General features: G+C 36.8%; 1 protein-coding gene across 1 annotated transcript; it reads right to left on the reverse strand.

Annotated features, from left to right (window-relative positions):
- Positions 1-115: 115 nt before the first annotated feature.
- Positions 116-18,194, reverse strand: LOC121421079 (U1 small nuclear ribonucleoprotein 70 kDa-like). The gene is made up of 8 exons (XM_041615691.1): positions 17,842-18,194; positions 13,657-13,774; positions 12,832-12,896; positions 12,308-12,370; positions 9,777-9,858; positions 4,169-4,270; positions 2,546-2,627; positions 116-1,339 (listed from the first exon to the last, which is right to left on the reverse strand). The coding sequence occupies exons 1-8, from the start codon at positions 17,983-17,985 to the stop codon at positions 646-648; spliced, it is 1,350 nt and encodes a 449-aa protein (XP_041471625.1). The 5' UTR covers positions 17,986-18,194; the 3' UTR covers positions 116-645.
- Between the last annotated feature and the right edge of the window lie 199 nt (positions 18,195-18,393).

The following is an 18,393-nucleotide window of genomic DNA, read 5'->3' on the forward strand; positions in this document are numbered from 1 at the left end:
ATGTAGAGCAACATTGATTTATTAAGTGAGGGCCACAAATGACAATATGCCCCCCCCCCATCCAACCACTTCTTCAATCTTGGTATCAACCTTAAAATCAAGGATTTGCAAATTAAATCTTATTTTTACACTTACCTATTTTGCAACTATTACTTTATAAATCCAAGAAAAAACATGAAAATATGCCCCCAATGATGGAAAATCAGTGATCTGCAGATATAATCTAAATTTAACACTTACCCATTTCTGAACGACATGTGCTAGAAAGCTGACAGAAACGTGTATCCCCCAACTATTTATTCCTATTAACATAAAAATTAGGGATTTGCGAATTGCAAATCAAATCTATCTATCACACTTACCCATTTTGTTACTATAAAAAAATAAAAAAGTACCATCTGCTATGTACTTTTCAATGATATGCAAAGTCATTCCTAATACGATTGTTAACGCAAATAATTTCATGACATTCTGACCTCACAGACGATGTTCATCAGGTGAAATTAATCTTTAATTCAATGCCGAGATACCTCCAGACAAAGTTTTTACTATTTTTTATTAAAAAGTCAAAATATTGTCTTCATTCCTCATTAAAACTTAAAATCACAACTGGTAAATGGCGTCCAGGGAACCAAATGGAAAAGTTTAGAAAGTGTTTTGAAAAGAATCGTCGTGCTCTTGCTGCGCGAGACCGTTAGATTGGTCTTCGTTCTGGATCTCGTCTTCGGCTTCCATCCCGCGGTATTCCTTGAGCTTGGCGTGGTAATCCTCGGCGGTGAAATCCACCTCTTGGCGATCGTCCTCTCCGTACTGGTTTTCTTGCTCTGCGTATCCATCACCTCCACCTTGTTCCTCTTGTTCCTGGTTATAGCCTTCTGGTTGGTCTTCATACTCACCCTTCCTGCCATCTCCATCCTCAAACTGATCTTTCCTGCTCTCATCCCGACCCTCATCGCGCCTCGCGTCATCGCGGTCTCGGTCACGATCCCGTCTCCTGTCGCGATCCCGGTCGCGATCACGATCCCTGTCGCGATCGCGATCCCTGTCTCGCCTGCTGCGATCACGATCTCTATCACGGTCCCGATCCCTGTCACGACGTCCTCGATCTCGCTCGCGATCACGCTCTTTGTCAGGATCTCTCTCCCGCTCATCATTTTCTCCCCTCCTTCTGCGATCGCGATCCCGGTCACGATCTCTATCCCGCCGATCGCGGTCTCGATCTCTGTCCCGATCACGTCGCCTCTCACGATCCCGGTCTCTTTCGCGATCACGGTCGGGTTCTTCTCTTTCGCGGCGATCTCTTTCCTCGTCCTCCCTTTCACGCTCCCGTTCTCTTTCCCTAAAATGAACAAGAAATGGCTTTGATTCAAAATTGCTTTTGGAAATATATTCAATCAAAATTTTTTTAAATCTTACATTCTACAAAATTTAATTGATAGTAAAAAAAAAAAAGCTCTGAATGTGCTAATTTTTGGTCTGAAGACTCTTTGTAGTGTTTTAAGCAAATGCACCCCAGACATTTTACAATACCAAAACTTATTCTTTTTTTTTCTTATTTATATATTTCTATGTTTTTTTTTTACCATTTGTTGTTTCTTTTTTAAGGACATATGTTGGGGACACTGTTGCGATTATAAATAGCATAAAATTAAGATTTGAATGAGTATTAGTAAAAATATTCAGACATGTATGATTTTTGGCTGAAAACATAATAATGTGCAACTCCAGAACCCTGTACCAGGATGTCGCAAAAATGTTGTTAAAGATGTGGCAGATTTCCGGCGAATGCTTGTGAATGCAGTTGAGGCCAGAAGTTTACATACATCCAGGAAATTCAAAGAAAAGCTGACACTTGCCAAACATCATAAAATATTCTGTATCTTATAAAATATTTGTGCTATCATGACGAATTTGATAGCAGAGTGTGTCATGCCCCTTCATCACATTGCTTTGTCACCAGGAGCTGAAAAATATTTTGTGTGGTGATTTTGGTGTCATTTTCCCCCAAAAATCTTCATATTTTAGACAAATTAAAAAAACATAAACATTTCATAGTTACTTTTCAACACAAACATTTAAGATTACACTTTTTGTTCAGTGGTGACATATCATGATAGAAAATGTAATACAAATCATAGATTTGACATTTATTTATTTCTATGAAGCAATGTTTGAAAATATATAACAATAAAATACATTTTACAAGAATATTACTTTCTTTCTTCAAAGGAAATTCCACCTGAAATATACTTTGATCCCAATCATGTGACAGGTTAATACGCTCTTCCATTTGATACTAAATTTGTCATGGTAACATTCATATTACTGAAGATATAGTATATTTTAAGATGTTTGGCAAGCAAACAAATTTCACTGATTTCCATGGGTGTATGTAAACTTTTGGCTTCAACTGTATATTGCGCAAGACATGAGGGGGGGAAGCGCTTTTACTTTGATACAATTTAACATGTTTAGTGCGAATATCAATGAATGAGTGTAGGACTTGAATCCGGACTTGGACTTTAATAAACTTCTTGTATCTCACCTGTTTCCGGATGGATCGTCTCTTCCTGAATGACGCGAGTTGACATCAGGTCCTCCTCGTCTGGTCCCTCCTAGACCACCACCTGAAGAAACAATCCACATCATACTTGCTATCAAAAAGGAGATCCTAAGTACATACCTGACAACATGGAGTTATGCCTCTTCTGGACAACCAATGAATAGTCCAGGTTGGACCTTGTTGTTTGGCAGTTCCCTTTTCCAAAGCTAACATAGAGGGCACATGTCTCCCAATCTCTAATCAGTGCCAATCCACTCATCTTCCCTTGTTGGGGGAGGGATGAGTGGATTGGTGCTGATTACATATTGGGAGACATGTGCCCTCTATGTTAGCTCTGGGAAAGGGCACTTCCAAACAACAAGGTCCAATGTAGACCAGACAACCAATGGCTAGGGGGCCGACTAAGCCCACAGCGGGGTCCAATCCTTTACGAACTGGGCTATTTGAGATTTATTCAGGACTGGGGCATGAATGGGTCTATGGCAATTTGTCGTACATTTTTACTTTCTCACATTTAAATTTCACGGACATCCTGATTTGGGGGCATTTTGAAAGTTGGAAATCAGGACAATCCTGATAAAACCAGAACAGTTGACAGCTCTGTAAGTGTTGTAGGAGGTTAGTATGTTTTGTTCATTGGGCCTGAAAAATATTTCTCATACAAATTTACAGCCCCAAAAGGCCTAAAATGGGGTGTTATCAGAGCATAAAATCTGGCAGGCTAAAATGAGTTGGACAACACGTCTGGGGAGATTTAGGGGGTCAAATGATAGATTCAATTAAATAGCTCTTCATAATTCACAAAATACAAAATTTGTCATATTCTGGTCAAATACACACCAACATTGGTGATCTTTCAGTTTGATTCTTTTTTCAACCTTAACTCAAATATATTACTTTGTCTTTCCCATGAAATCATACAATGTCATTATGATTTTTTGGCTGAAAACACAATGTATGATTTCAAGGGAAAGACAAATATAATTGCGCAATTTCCTTCTGCATGAAATTTATCCACATTGTACTGCACTCAACCCTGGTGAGGTGAATTGGTACCCGGTAGGAAGAAATTCCTTGAATGCTTGAGCGCCTAGGCAGCCCAGTTATTGCAGGGGCAATAATAGCAGGGCCCGCTGGGAGAACAGTTTTCAGAACTGAAGTGGCTTCCCTAGGTAAATATACCTAATATTCGCTAGAGGGTATTCATTTGTCTCGCAATCTACTATGGTCAACAAGGTGATCACTCTCGCAAAAAGTGTTCACTAGCTTTTGAGTGCCACTGCAACTCTTTATCAAGTGACGAAAATTATTTGAAAACGTAGACTATTTATACAAATCCCCAGGACCGTACGCACGAACAATAGGTGGGCACTGATCCGTTGTGTGATCGGTCAGGCGTTTCACCGATCGGTGCGTCGATGTGCGGGGCGGCCGGTAATCCGTATGCAAATAAGCCGGGGGTATATGCAAATACGCCGTCGGCCGGCAATATGCAAATGAGACAAAATTGGCGGTGGTTGACTAGCTGAGCAGTCCCTCGCTTATATTACTATTATTGCAACTACATGTACTTTTATTCATTTTTAATATCTATCTTTCGCTTACCTAGTCTTCTTGGTACCCATCCCTTGACTGTTCTCGCTCTCTCTACATCAACCAGAACCCGGCGATTGTCGATCTTCTTACCGTCTGCGTACTTGTAGGCCGCTGTCAGAGACAATACAAATCATTAATAATTTCTAGCCGACAAAAACAGCTGAATTGAGATACTTACCCGTCTGAAATAAAGGAAATGAATCATTAATTCAATGAATTGAATAATAAATTTTGAGGGTTTGTGGGTAAGAGCACCAAAAGGAGGCTTCAAAGTTCTAGCAGAAAAATAATCAGTTTATATTAAAAAACATATACCACCCAGTATGTTCATACATATTTTTTTTTTTCAAACGTCTATCACATGTGAATTTCATGTTAGTGAAATGTTACATTCCAAACAATCAATGAAATTCATAGGTCACCCAATTTGAACAAAATACTTTGCAAAGAAGCCTATGCTAGATTTAATAAGGACATATCACATACAGTACATGTAAATCGCAAAATTTATCATTTTAAAAGCTTTTGTAAGGGAGATAATCTGCTTTCAGATAATAATGACTTCTACATTGGAAAGGGAAGAATATTTCTTTTTAAACCCAAAAGAAAATCAAGAGTTGAACAAGTATTGCAGCTCTATACCAAGTACATTGCCCCCGAACTATGCTTTAATGTCTTAGTTATTGATCTTTGCATTAAGAGAATTAATGAAAAAAAGCTGTATATAATTCAGTTTCATTTATCAATAAGCCTATAAGGAATTACAATAGGGCAGATATAGCCAATATGAAAGCCATATATCACACAACAGATCCATCCAAAGTATACTGATTATGCCCTAATCTTCCTAAAATTAATTTTATCTAAAAAAGAAAAAAAAGAGAAGCCCCCTTTTGTGCAAAATAATCAAAACAAATATCCCCTTAATAATAATTGTATTTTTCCTTTAACCATACCCTTCATTTGTGTTATATTAAATGCTATTTTCTTAAAATATCTCAAATATCACAAATTGTGCATTGCGTAAAAACCAAAACTTTTTTAAGTGTGAATGGACCACTTACCAATCTCTTTGCTTTTTTATACTTATCTGATATTTAGCAGTGTGAGATGGCTGTGTATGTAGGTGTATTGAGGTCATTCAGACAGGAACCCACTTGACAGTGCATTTATAATCAAAGCACTTACCAATGCACTCAATAGTTTACTTTCACAGAAAATGTGCATTACTTACTTTTTGCACGTAACAAAATAAATTGACTACCTTTCAGTTTACATTAACCTATTAAATTTGTGGAAATCCCTTTGAACGGCAATGTCACTATATCATTTAAGTTCTAGATTTTGTCTTCAACTTCTAATTATGTATATTGAACTTGCAAGATTTGAAATTCTGTTTGCCCCCTCCCCGAAAACATTCATAATCAAAGCTGAAATAAAGATTAATTGGGTCATGAAATAGCCGTCATATACAGAATTAGAGTTACACGTACATCACAAAATCTTATTCTCATTTATACATGAACGAAATGATAAAGGAAATCATTTGCATAGATATTTATCATATATATTTCAAATAAAAATTTAAAAAAAGAGAGAAAAAGAGGGAATTTGGTATATTTAACCAACTGGGAAAAAAATATTCAAGAGAAGGAAGAAAACCAAGGAAAAGAGAAATATTCCCGAACCCATATTACTCCACAAGAGTGGGTTTGAAATACATGTATAGTCTCTGTGCAGACCATTGCATTACAATTAATTTAAGTACTTGATCTAATAGCATTTGAATTATGAAATAAACAAATTATAGAGGAAGATAAAAACACATATTTGACAGGAAAAACTTGTCAAACATCCTGAATATATTTTTTTTGCAAAAAAGTCGAAACATGGAATTTCACAATAACCCCCCTTTATTTTTCATGTTGTCTTATTTTAGGTACATTGTATTTATTTAAACTGAGTTTCATGTGACTCAAAACACACAGTTTACTATAATTACAATCATGCATTTCATTCTCCCTCTAAAAACAACTCCTAGATTTGACATTGTACATGTATATACAAGGATACCTTTAAAATTGAATGACGCTGATACCTATATTGAATAGATGACGTCCACGTACTGGAGAATGGCACTTGAAGAATAATTCTTAGATTCAAAATATCCTACATTGTGTGACTTCTGATTTTACAACTTAGAGGTCATCTCCATGACCTTTGCACTGTCTCCATAACAACCAAGTCATCTCCATGACATCTACACTGTATGTATCTCCATAACACCAGGTCATCTCCATGACCTTTATCTGTCAACCAGGTAATCTCCATGACCTTTAAACTATGTCTCCAACAACCAGGTCATTTCCATGACCTATACACTCCAACAATCAGGTCATCTCTATGCCCTTTACTCTATGTCTCCATAATAACCTGGTCATTTCTATGACCTTTACACTGTCTCACCTTTGACCTGTACTTCACTCTTAACTTTCTCACTCTTTCTGTCCACACACAATTAATTTTGTTGCATCAGTGCAAGAAGGCTTTTCAGCATCAAGTACATCAAAGGAATAAATCTATTCGAAAAAACATTTCTTTTATAAATCCATGTACATGTACTGATTTAGGAGTGGCTCCCATGCAACAATTTTTATGACTGTCAAACTCTCTGGTGTAGCACCAACCAAGACCATTATAAGACCTTTGAACATACATCACCCTAACATTCAATCATTCTCAACTTAAACTTTAATAATTTGAACATTTATATTAATACTCCATCTATCACCTCTATTCATTCAACAAACTTTCATACTCCTCATTTTCTATATACAAGTAACTCTATTATATGAACATACATTCAAACTTCCAACACACCTACGTTTGGATTGGAAATTGCTTTTTTAAATTAATAAAATCTGGTTGACTGTCTTACCCAAATGAATTATTAAAATTACCAATAAAAGGTGAAACATTTTTTTTTACTTCTAAGATATTCATCCTCTCCAATTTTTGTGAATGGATTGCAGATCTGTACATTGAACTTCATGACATCAATTCTTAATTATCGTTTTAGTCAGTGAAAACCCCCAACTAATACCATTCATAAATGACCCCTAAAGGAAGAAACTGCTTGCAAGAATCTGTGACTTTCATCTCTCCGCACACCTCGTAACAAACCTAGTAATAAACTGAACACTACGAACAGACCTCTCACAAACTGCGATGGTACAAGTGTTTGTTGACACTGAAATTCTCACGCCTTCCCAGAATAAGACAAATTATACAGGGCTGAAGGGAAAAGGGTCACATAATTGAATGGATGATATTAAAAGTTAATTTCTTCTTCCCAATCTTGAATTGTCCTTCTTAGGCCCACTTAATATTAAAATTTGCACTGGCCAAATGAAAAGTTTAAGTTACAAAAGTCAATTCTGACTTTAAAATTCTGTGTTGGTGTTAACAGAGAACGAAAGTACACGCGATAAAAATGATTTGGCTGTTTTCACTATTAACAAACTGTTTCCTTAAGGAAATAATAAAATCAATTTACTGTTTGGGGGTTTAATTTTGGGGAAAAAGAAGATCCAAAGAGGGACGGTAAATTTGATGATGAAAGTTTGATTGAATATTTTGTGAATGGCAAGCAAAAATCTGATTCTGTTATTTTGTGCTGCGGTTTTATCTCAACGACTTGATTGGATCGATTGGTCACACTCTCTCACTCCTTCTGAGGGAACAACAATCTTCTTACCAAAACATACAAACCTAACGGTTGTCATGTATCTTTAGCCAATCATAATGCAGCATGGCTGAGCGTTAGCCAATGAGCAAGCAGCGCACACGTTCAAATTGCGTGGCTGTGTTGGGAGTGACAAAAAGAGAAAGGTTTGAGAGAGCTAGTCGGAACTACATGTATACATTATATTCTACCACAGGCATCATAATGTAAATAACACAATTTTTCTAAATATAATTTATAGATGATATAAAGCATTAAAATTATCCGTTCGTATGCACTTTGGGGCAGATAACACTGTTAAATAATTGGTCATTAAAAATACACTGTATTTATATAAAAAACAGACACGTGCGAAGAAAGTAACTGTTGAAAACCTCACAAAAAAGGAGACTAATAATGAAAAAAAAAACCTTAAAAAATACTTTAAACAATGAGAAAATCTTCGGCAATGAATATGTGTACCAGCGACCAAACATTTGCTCCCGCGACAATTGCTCCTTTTTCCGGTTCTGTAGACACATGGGTGTGATACGAAACTGATTTCAAATAATGTAGGAGATTGGGTTAGTGACGGGTTTACTTTTACACTTGAATTAACCCATGAAGGTATTAAGGCAACTTCATCCCGAATACTATTAATTGAAAATGATTTTAAAATCCATGTTTTATCGTTTGAAACGGAGATCCTTTTTATTTTATTTATTTTACCCAATTGGGGTATAGGGCTAATCATGGGCCCGGCAGCCGCGTGCAGCGCCAGATCGACGTAGCTCTATCCTTTGTACTGCAAGCCAGCAGCTCCCATCTTTTAACGTCATTTGGTCGGACACGGCCGGGTTGGAACTCCCGGCCTCCCAGTTGTGAGACGGACAGTCTACCAACTGATCCAACACACCGAAGAGAAAAAAGGTGCCCTAACCCCAGACTTCCACAAGAGCAACTGATGCAAAAGCAAATGTCATTGAATCACTCTACCATAAACAATTGTGTTATTTTTTTCCTGTTTTTTTTTTATTTACTAATAAGACATATGGCCTCATGATCCTTAAATACTCTTTTGTTCCATAATTTTCAATTCATATCACACGTTTGAAGATACAATACTCACCATACACTCTTTTGTTATTTTACAATCTCACCACTTGAACATCTTACCAACCATGGATGAACCAATCGCAGGACTCGTATTACAAGAATGAATAAAAGAACACACTTGTGTACATCACACACTTACCAATATATTCATATTCAAATCTCGATACAGAACAAGTAAAAGATATAATTCAGACCATTTACTAGATTTTAATTACACTCCGTTCTACAGTACAACCTTCTGCACTTTGATTTTTAATTTTTTTTAACAAATCAAAATTGGAAAAAAATAAATAAAGGAGACTAGTGCAAAAATATTCAAGTGAGCCCTTAATTGTAGAATGGATTTTTCTTTTATTTTTACTAAAAATTACTCTTTAGAAAAACTGACAGGGAGAAATGAAGTTTGGTTTAATTTGCAGATTTTTGCTGTTCCACAAGTACTCTTTGACGGGCATTGAATAATGACAGACACACTACCGGTACTCTGATTCGATTCCTAAACCTGGGCCCATAACAAAAAGCTTTGCGATTGATCGTGGGGTTGGTTTTTATGATCGATCATACACAATACTCAATGCAATCGATCAAAGAAATAAAGCCCACTATCAGTCACTAGGCTTTATGCTACGGGGCTCTTGCTCTTATTCCTAAACTTTTTGTCATATCTGTACAATTGTTTATCAAGTAAAAAAGAATAGAGAATGAAGTATACAGCGGGGAGATGGTTCAATCCCTCATGCAAACCAAAATTGGTTGATTGATTTATTGTATACTTACAATGCATGTCTCTTTCATGTGCATACTCTATGAAAGCATATCCCTTCGGTTTGCCGGTGTTGATGTCATGGGCAATGCTGATCTGTTGATAGGAGAAAGAATGTGCAAATAGAAACAATGATCGTAGACTGGCAATTCCATGTTTAGTGTGTACAATTTCATTATTTGTTAGGCATCACCTTTCCTGGGGCCTGTTGCATAAAACTTTACCTGAGAAAACTCTGGTAAAAACTGAAAACTAAGGTTAGTCTGATTTCTGCCATTGACTTTGACACAGGGCAAAAACTCCGGTACAAACAACCCGAGTTTTCTCAGGTAAAAAGTTTTATGCAACAGGCCCCTGGGAGGCAAAAAGCGAGGTGAATCACTGTGACCCACAGCTGTAGCTCTCTCCTCCCGATGTAACGGACTGGGGGAGAGCGAAGTTGGCCCAGTCAGGAAAGCGTCTGCCTGTCGAACCAAAGGTCATCGACTCGAGTCCACCAAGGGCGGATGACTGAAGCCTGCGATGTGTGTAGACGTCTCTCCCCTTTTCAACAGATGCAGGCTATTTTACAGTGGAACGCACTCCGTCCCTTGGAGATGTTAAATAAAGGCCCCACGTGGAGGAGAGTCACCACCTTTGCATGTTTATATACATGTCAGTGGACTGGGCCACCATTAATTCATCTAAAACTCCTTTGGTACATTGTAAAAAAAAAAAAAAATTTACATTCAATGTTCGCGCTATGGTAGGCAGCCTGTTTCATGGTGCTTATACTAAAACCAAGTTTGAAAGCAACCACAACTACCATTCCCTGATATTCTTGGACTTAAGAAATATGAGTTCATGATATGATGCAGTATTTGGTACCCTGGGGTACCAAATAATAATCCGCCATTTTGTTTAATTATTTATTTTTTGCGCTGTACCCTGGGTTACCCAAAAATTGTACAAGTATATTTTAATGTTTTGTACAGATTTTTCTTTCTTTTTAGTGATCATATGAAACAATTAATGCATGAAAATGATAACTTTATTCTAATTTTCATGTTCTGTTCTAATCTTCACTGTTCAATAATGATACCTGTATAATTTGTTTACCGTAAGTAACGGTGTATTAACCGCACCCGTGTATTAACCGCACCCCCAACTTTGGACTAAAAAAAAAAAAAAAAAAAAATTCTCACATTTACATGCATATTTGAGGTACATGTACGAAGAAACAAAATCTAAGTTTTTAAGATTTCAAAGTATCCAAAGAGATTATCGGTATGCGGAAATATGCTGTTCTTGATCAATTCATCTACAAATGTTAGAAAGAAAGAACGGTCCCCGGCCGACAATATTGGCAACTTATACACTCACTCACCTCACAGTCACAGTGTACACACACAGCACTGCCATTACATTGCAAACTACGATACAGTACCAGTCATGCCAGTACATCTTATCAAATTATGATCTGTGTCTTTCCCAGCGTAGGAGGAAGAAACATTCACATTTTTTGCATCACAATCTCACAATCACTTTCAGAAATTTGATGTCTTAGCATGAATTTTGGATACGGGATTACAGGAAGGTTCAAGAAACAAAGAAATTGACATTTTTTCCAGTTGTTTTTTTACGGCTTCGTGCCGTCTCTCTCGTGCGTGGTTTACATGGTATCTTATGAAAAGCAAACAGGAAGGAAAAAAACAAGCTGGCGCGAAAAGGGACTTTGAATAGCGCCAGCTTAAGTCGCACTACAACCACATTACAACGCAATAATTAAGCTCACTCAACTCTCGCTCAGCAGTGACAAAATATTACCGAGTATGCTTGGCGTCTCTTTTAAATTAGCCAGGGAACTTCACTACTTTGAATCAAGAATAAAGTCAAAATTAGTGTCATGAAGGTGGGTGCGTTTGTTATGGACAATATTTGATTAAGATCATAATAATTGCTTCCCATTACCCTCGGCTCATACCCCTCTAAACGACATTGCCTGGGCGGCTACGCCCGGCCACTCGATGTGTTGTGATCTGGCAGACATCGTACATGTACGGGAGGGGTTACGGCGGGCTGGCTCAGACCCGTCACCGTGTATAAACCGCACCCCCGACTTTTGCTTCTATCCCGCCGAGAAAAAGGTGCGGTTAATACACCGTTACTTACGGTACTATTATTGGCATTAGATTGTATCAAAGAAAGGAAATAGGCGTTGTGATCATTGTCCCCATTCATTGTCATGATTGTCGCACTGATCGTACCACGACCGTGATTACCATGACAACAATGATCACCATGAAAACAATGTAACTGTACACTATTACAACAAGAGATGGCGCTGCACAACGCCGTACTCCGGGGTAATACGGTACCCCGGCGTACGGCGTGGTGCATCAGATACCATATTTGACTAAACTTTTTTTTTTCTCTCATTTCCTCAGACTCCATCACTACTTCTATGTATTTAATGTTTGTATGGACTGTACTTTCGACATCTTACTTAGCATTCTGATGTTGTTTGACACAAAAATAAATGTTATTATTTGATAAAATCACTAACCATTTTGATTGGACCATATGATTCAAACTCTCTCCTCAACTTAGACTCCGTGGTATCGTAGTTCTGCATGAAAAGGAGTAAAAAGACAAGGGAAAAATTATCTGCAATGTATGAACTTCATTGGGTATTGTATTTAAAGGAAATTGTAAATGAAACAACTGACGTGAAATAGTGGCATAGTAATTAGGGGTAAAAGATTTAAAAAAAGAATAAAAATCTCTGTGGTCAGTCTGCAGTGGTATGCAGAGCGTGTAGCTAGGCTTTGCTGTAGCGAATGCTATTGACAATAAGGAATTAATGTGTGGTCAAATGATGTACATACATGTAAGTCGATGCACTGCCCAAATCAATATAATATGCAACACAAAAAGTATGCAAACTTATGGCACATGACCAATACACAAAAAGATAAAGAGGACTTTGGTCATAACATGTATTAGAAACTTTGGGCATTTGTAGCAGACGGTATTCACTAAAGCATTATTAAAGAGTAGAAATTACCAGTAATTATGAATACTACTTACAATACGGGCTACAAAGAGTGTCTTGAAGGCATTTGACGTTGCACTTGGATTGCTGTGGGCATCCCCTGTATTGAGAAAAAAATTCAAAACCTTTGTGTATTGTCATATAACCATTCCATTGTGACACATGCTAAATTTCATATTGCAGACCTGTAATTTTCCTATTTTTTTCAATGAAAGTAGTGACACTACACATTGTCAAAAAATAAATAAAAATAAATGAATTTAAAGTTACTTTTCCTGGGAGATATTTCAATTTATTTGTTGTCACTATTGTGATGTGACACTACATTACAATGTACATGTATATTGAAGATTCCTACCCTTACCGTTTTTTTATGGAATTTCCTCATCAACAGGTTTCATCTATTTGCAAGAGAAAATCTATGACTCTCTAATAAAAATACTTTTCGCGAATTCGCCGAACAGCCATAAATTCAACAACACACAAAAATATTGGGACCCTCATCATTAAGTGGAAGATTCTGAATGCAAATATTAGCTGGTCCAGTATTTGTGTAGTTCATAGAGCAGATTCCCACGAGGATGCAGCTTCAAAGGAATTCTAATAGCTCAATGAACTGAGTTTTCTTTTCCTGGTGTTTACTACACATCACAACATGGACTGATATGACGTGCGAAAAAACCAGGTATAATACATAGAAATGGGTGATTCCGCAGCCAGTGGCATTACACTTTTACATGTCTTTTCTAATACTTGGTGGTGCTTGGAATCACCCAAATACATTATATACATTGCATCTTAATGAGAAAGGAAAGAGTAAACTGCTGACGCAGGATCTAAAAATTGAACTGTTTAATTACATTCTGCGACTTCGCTTTCCATCTTTTGTTTGCACGACTCCTCTTTCTCCTTAATCTTCCGAAGACGCTTCTCTTCTCTAGTTTCTCCCCGAGCTGGAGGAGGGGTGTCTGCAGGATCCTGGTATGTAAAAAAAAATTAAAATAACAGGTAGAGTACAATAAATCAGAAATTAAACAAAAATTTTGCATTTTTTTCTGTACACTCTGGAGGGTCATTGTCAGAAAACAAACAACAAATGAGCCTTTGACTTTAGCAAGACAAACCTTTGGTAGGGAGTGACTGCCTATTTGTTGTGTCCATTACTTAGCCGTAGACAAGTTTGGCACAAAGCAAGTCTCAAAATATGGCAGAGGCCATCTCTGCATGTACATCTTGTCTATTTGATTGAATTGGATTGGAGTCTCCAACATCACTCAGCTCAGCCATGCGCATCCGGTTGGCTATATCAAAGTACGTGAACAATTCAACAAATTTGGAAAAAGTTAAAGTTTGACAGCTGTACTATTGTACCTTTTCCTCCGAGCAGAGTCCTTGCTTTCAAATTCCAATTTTTTTATACTTTCCTAGTTATATTCCTCTTCCTTACTTTTTTTCCTTCTCTATTCTGTTCCAACCTGAGTCTTCTGTTCTGGCATCTTTCATCATATTTTTACCAGTCTTCTCCGAGGAACCCAACATTAAACTAAAAAAAGTGTATAAGTTTACCAACAAGAAGACAAATCAACCAGTCCATATCTTGATAAATTGAGATTGACCTTGTTTATGCCTTATTATGGGGACATTTTTCACTTACCGCTGCGGCTGCAGGTCATGGAAATTTAGTCTACAGTGATGTAGCATGCTAGAAATTAGATTCGAAAATTCAGTGACAGTGACCTTAATTTCCCCCACTTCCTTCATCTAAACAATTTTTCACAACTTCACCATGTTTCTGACTTTCCGTGTTTTCTGTTTTCTTTCTTTCTTTCCTTCGTTGTCTCTGAGTCTGACTCCTTTTTTAAACTGATTAGCCTAGCATGCCTAGACCAAAAGCTTCGGTCTCTGTTTTGTTGGTTGTTCAGCTGAACTTCGTTGGCTTCACTCACCAAATACAGAGACCGAAGTTCTAGGCGATCTGTACAGGGGACTCAATGGCCATATGTTTATGTACTTAAGATCGGATAAAACGGGGAAGTGAATTTGCGCAACAGCTGAGGTAAGTAAGTCACTGTTTTTGTTCCTTTTAACTTCATTTTTCTCAGTTTTTGGCAATTAATGCCAAGAGGGAATATAAATTTGCATTTTGGTCACGTTAGTTTTCAAAATTTTTATTCATTAAAGACAAAAATTGAAAAGCCCCGACGGGGGGATTTTGCATTGCAAGTCCCAATGGTGGCTGCACGATAGTGAGCCGTCTGTGTACAAGGAGAAATTTAAAAAAAAATGTCAGAAAACTCCTCGAAACGCCGTCTGTTTCGAGGAGTTTTCTAACATTTTTTGCCAGCTGTCTATGCCTAGCCTAATTTCATTCAATCTATATGGCCATGCGTTTTAAGTTGGGCCCGCAAATAGGTGGTATCGTTACATATGCACGACAAGCACAGAAAGAATTAATGGTATAAAACTTGAAATACATTTGCTACATGGGTATATTTGGTATCATATTAAAGGGAATCTTTATACCAATTACTTAAAAGAAAAAGAAATACTTGAGATTACTTCGTTTACCAGTAATTAGCAATTATGTAACATCAATTGGCCATTTTTGCATGGTGGTAGACGAGGGGAGCATAAATTTTCATTTCATTAAGAAACTAAATGTGTAACATCACAGTACCTAAATATGGGGACGGGACAACTCGGACCACGGGACATCTCGGACCGCGGGCCGAGTTGTCCCACCCAGTACGAGATTTTTTTTCCACAAGTTTGCGTCTATTTTTCCGTAATTTAAAGATTTTCTAGAGATATGGTCTGATGGTAATGTTCTTCACTTTCTATTACTTTTTTTTCGCTGAAATAAAAAAAAAGTGTAATTTTAGGCGTTTTTCGACAGCTCGCGATTCCCATAGGCGCGCGTGTATTAACTGTGTCGGTGCTCGGCTCGGCCCCGCTCAATAACTGAAGAGCAGCGGACCGTTCATCGGTTGTTCGCTTCTTGCGACCAGAGAGAAAAAGGTGAAAAACTTGATCAAAATCGTGCAAATACACCAAATTTTATCCTTGTGATGAGAAAATGGAGGTAATGGAATACAACAAAGTCCATCTTCTGCGATAAAAGTGGTACTTTGAGGAGAAATGATCACAAAATCAAGTCAGTTATTGAGCGGGGCCGAGCCGAGGACCGACACAGTTAATACACGCGCGCCTATAGGAATCGCGAGCTGTCGAAAAACGCCTAAAATTACACTTTTTTTTTATTTCAGCGAAAAAAAAGTAATAGAAAGTGAAGAACATTACCATCAGACCATATCTCTAGAAAATCTTTACAAGAAATTTCGAAATTACGGAAAAATAGACGCAAATTTGTGAGAAAAAAATCTCGTACTGGGTGGGACAACTCGGCCCGCGGTCCGAGATGTCCCGTGGTCCGAGTTGTCCCTGATTCCTAAATATGTAATAGTTTTGGGGCTCACTTGCTTATTCTTCAATCATAAGTGGGTCAAATTTGAACTTTTAAGTTTAAAGGGTACCTAATTAAGCTAATTAGTATAATTAATTGACGTAAAACATGAAATTAACATGATTGAAATTGTGACTGTCTGATGTATAGGAAATGAGGAGAGATGAAATACAGTTGTGGGTTACACCTTGAATAAAATTTAGAAGAGCTCTGCATAAATTTCAAAAAGAAAAGCACAAACTAATTAAAGGCTTCAGAGATAAATCAATCTATTGTTTTAATAATTATGACCTCATGGTTTCAATATTGACAGCGTAGACTGATAGTGATAACTTTGTGTCAGAATCTTCAGATTACTCTGGTAACATAATAGATATAAATACACCTTTTATGCAATTTTAATTAATGAAAACTTGTTTGTTGCAATAAAGTCCTCATCTGATTCTATTTACTATTTTCTTAATGTTACATCACACTGCTTCTATAAATCAGTAAATGACACATACATGTATTTGGCTGGCACAAAAGTGTTCAGAGAATATTTTTCCAAATTATACAAAAAAACTAAACAAAAAAGTACTTGAGAATGAAACTGGTACAAAGATTAAACTAAACAGAGGCAAATGTACCCATAGAAATATGTTCTGTGCATTGACATTCAATTGACCCAGTACCAAGAGACCATGTCCTGCAGAATGTTGAGCAAGAGGGTATATTTAAAATATAACACTCTAAAATAACATACTGTAATCAAAGTATTTTTGCCAGGTGTCTGGATTTATTTATAACTTGTCAGTTGTTTTTGTTGACACTAATTTTAAATAATTTAAGCAGTAATGAGAACTTTTCATTGTGCATTCACATTTTCCCTATATTTACATGTATATGTTAAACCTGACTCTCAGTTGTCAACCTGTGGTCCACCGGTCTTTGAGCCAAGAGGTGACAAATCCCACAATTTGAGTCAAATGAAATCATTTTTTATTCATAATAACCACAGTAAATATATTATAATATACTGGTTAGTGTTTGCAAGTGTATTTATGCAACTAAAGGCAAGACTAATTAATATTTTAGGGGTAAATCAAGCATTGATACATATTTACCCGCAAAAATTGTGATGTGAAATTTGGTCTTAAAAGATGATTGCGCCCAGTTATTTTGGTAGAGTTATCCCCAACAAGTTATATATCACTGGAAAGGTCTCACTCTAAAGAGTTGAAATATGCATGTTATTTCCCTATAGGGTGTAAAGTTTATCTGATACTCAGATTTATTGGGAAGTATGTTTTTTTCACAGTTTTCCACATATTTTGACCTCTAACTTTTTATGACATTACCCTATGCCTTTTCTGATTGCATTTTTGAATTCCTCAGACAATTTCCTTTCAGAATATATATACTTTTATGGGTAAAGGGTGTCTAACATAAGAAAAAAATACAATTGTATAAAATGGTGCGATTTTCGAGAAAAATTTGAGTTGTAACGGAAATGGGCCCAACTCAAAACGCATGGCCATATTCCCTTCTCTCTTTTTTTCTTTCTCTCTCGGGCCTTTTCTTCTTTTGGAGCATACTTTACCTCAAAGAGTTGAACATAGCTTGAAATTCCGCTGTAACCGTCAGTTCTTTTCTCTTCTGGGAGTTTGTCCAGTGGAGGAAGATAACGAATGGGCTCGCGTGGAGCGAAAAGTGCCAACAAATTTGGGGGCAGATACTGCGTCATGTTTGGCTTTCTATGGTTCAATAACGAAAAAAACGCCTCACAAACTCCTCATCCCGAGCATCTTTATACTAAGCCTTAAATTTTCCTATGTTTCTCCTGGCTTTTGGTGTTCAAAATTCTGTAAAAATATCGTTCTTTGGCTTTGAAATTCGTGAGAAGATCTTCCTCACCAACGTCGCGTGATGGCTTTTTGTGTATTAATGCGCATGCGTATTGCGCGTAGCAGGCTAGCTGCATGTCATTATTCTGATGAATATATCTCATACATTATTTGTTATTTTGTTACCATCACTTCAATTCAAAGAATTTAAAAATAATAATAAATAATAATAAATGAAGAATATATTATTCTTCAAAGCTTTTGATTTTTTTATATATTACAAAATTAAAAAAAATAAAGTGTATGAA

The sequence above is a fragment of the Lytechinus variegatus genome, chromosome 9, assembly GCF_018143015.1.
Source record: "Lytechinus variegatus isolate NC3 chromosome 9, Lvar_3.0, whole genome shotgun sequence".
Classification (NCBI taxonomy): Eukaryota; Metazoa; Echinodermata; class Echinoidea; order Temnopleuroida; family Toxopneustidae; genus Lytechinus; species Lytechinus variegatus.

Bases quoted from the DNA above. Each gene is read 5' to 3' on its own strand.
- LOC121421079 (XM_041615691.1), bottom strand. From the start codon at position 17,985: ATGACGCAGTATCTGCCCCCAAATTTGTTGGCACTTTTCGCTCCACGC. The intron at 9,859-12,307 runs GTTAGTGATTTT...TCCTATCAACAG, and splicing joins CATATGGTCCAATCAAAATG to ATCAGCATTGCCCATGACAT. The intron at 4,271-9,776 runs GTAAGTATACAA...TGTCTCTGACAG, and splicing joins ACATGAAAGAGACATGCATT to CGGCCTACAAGTACGCAGAC.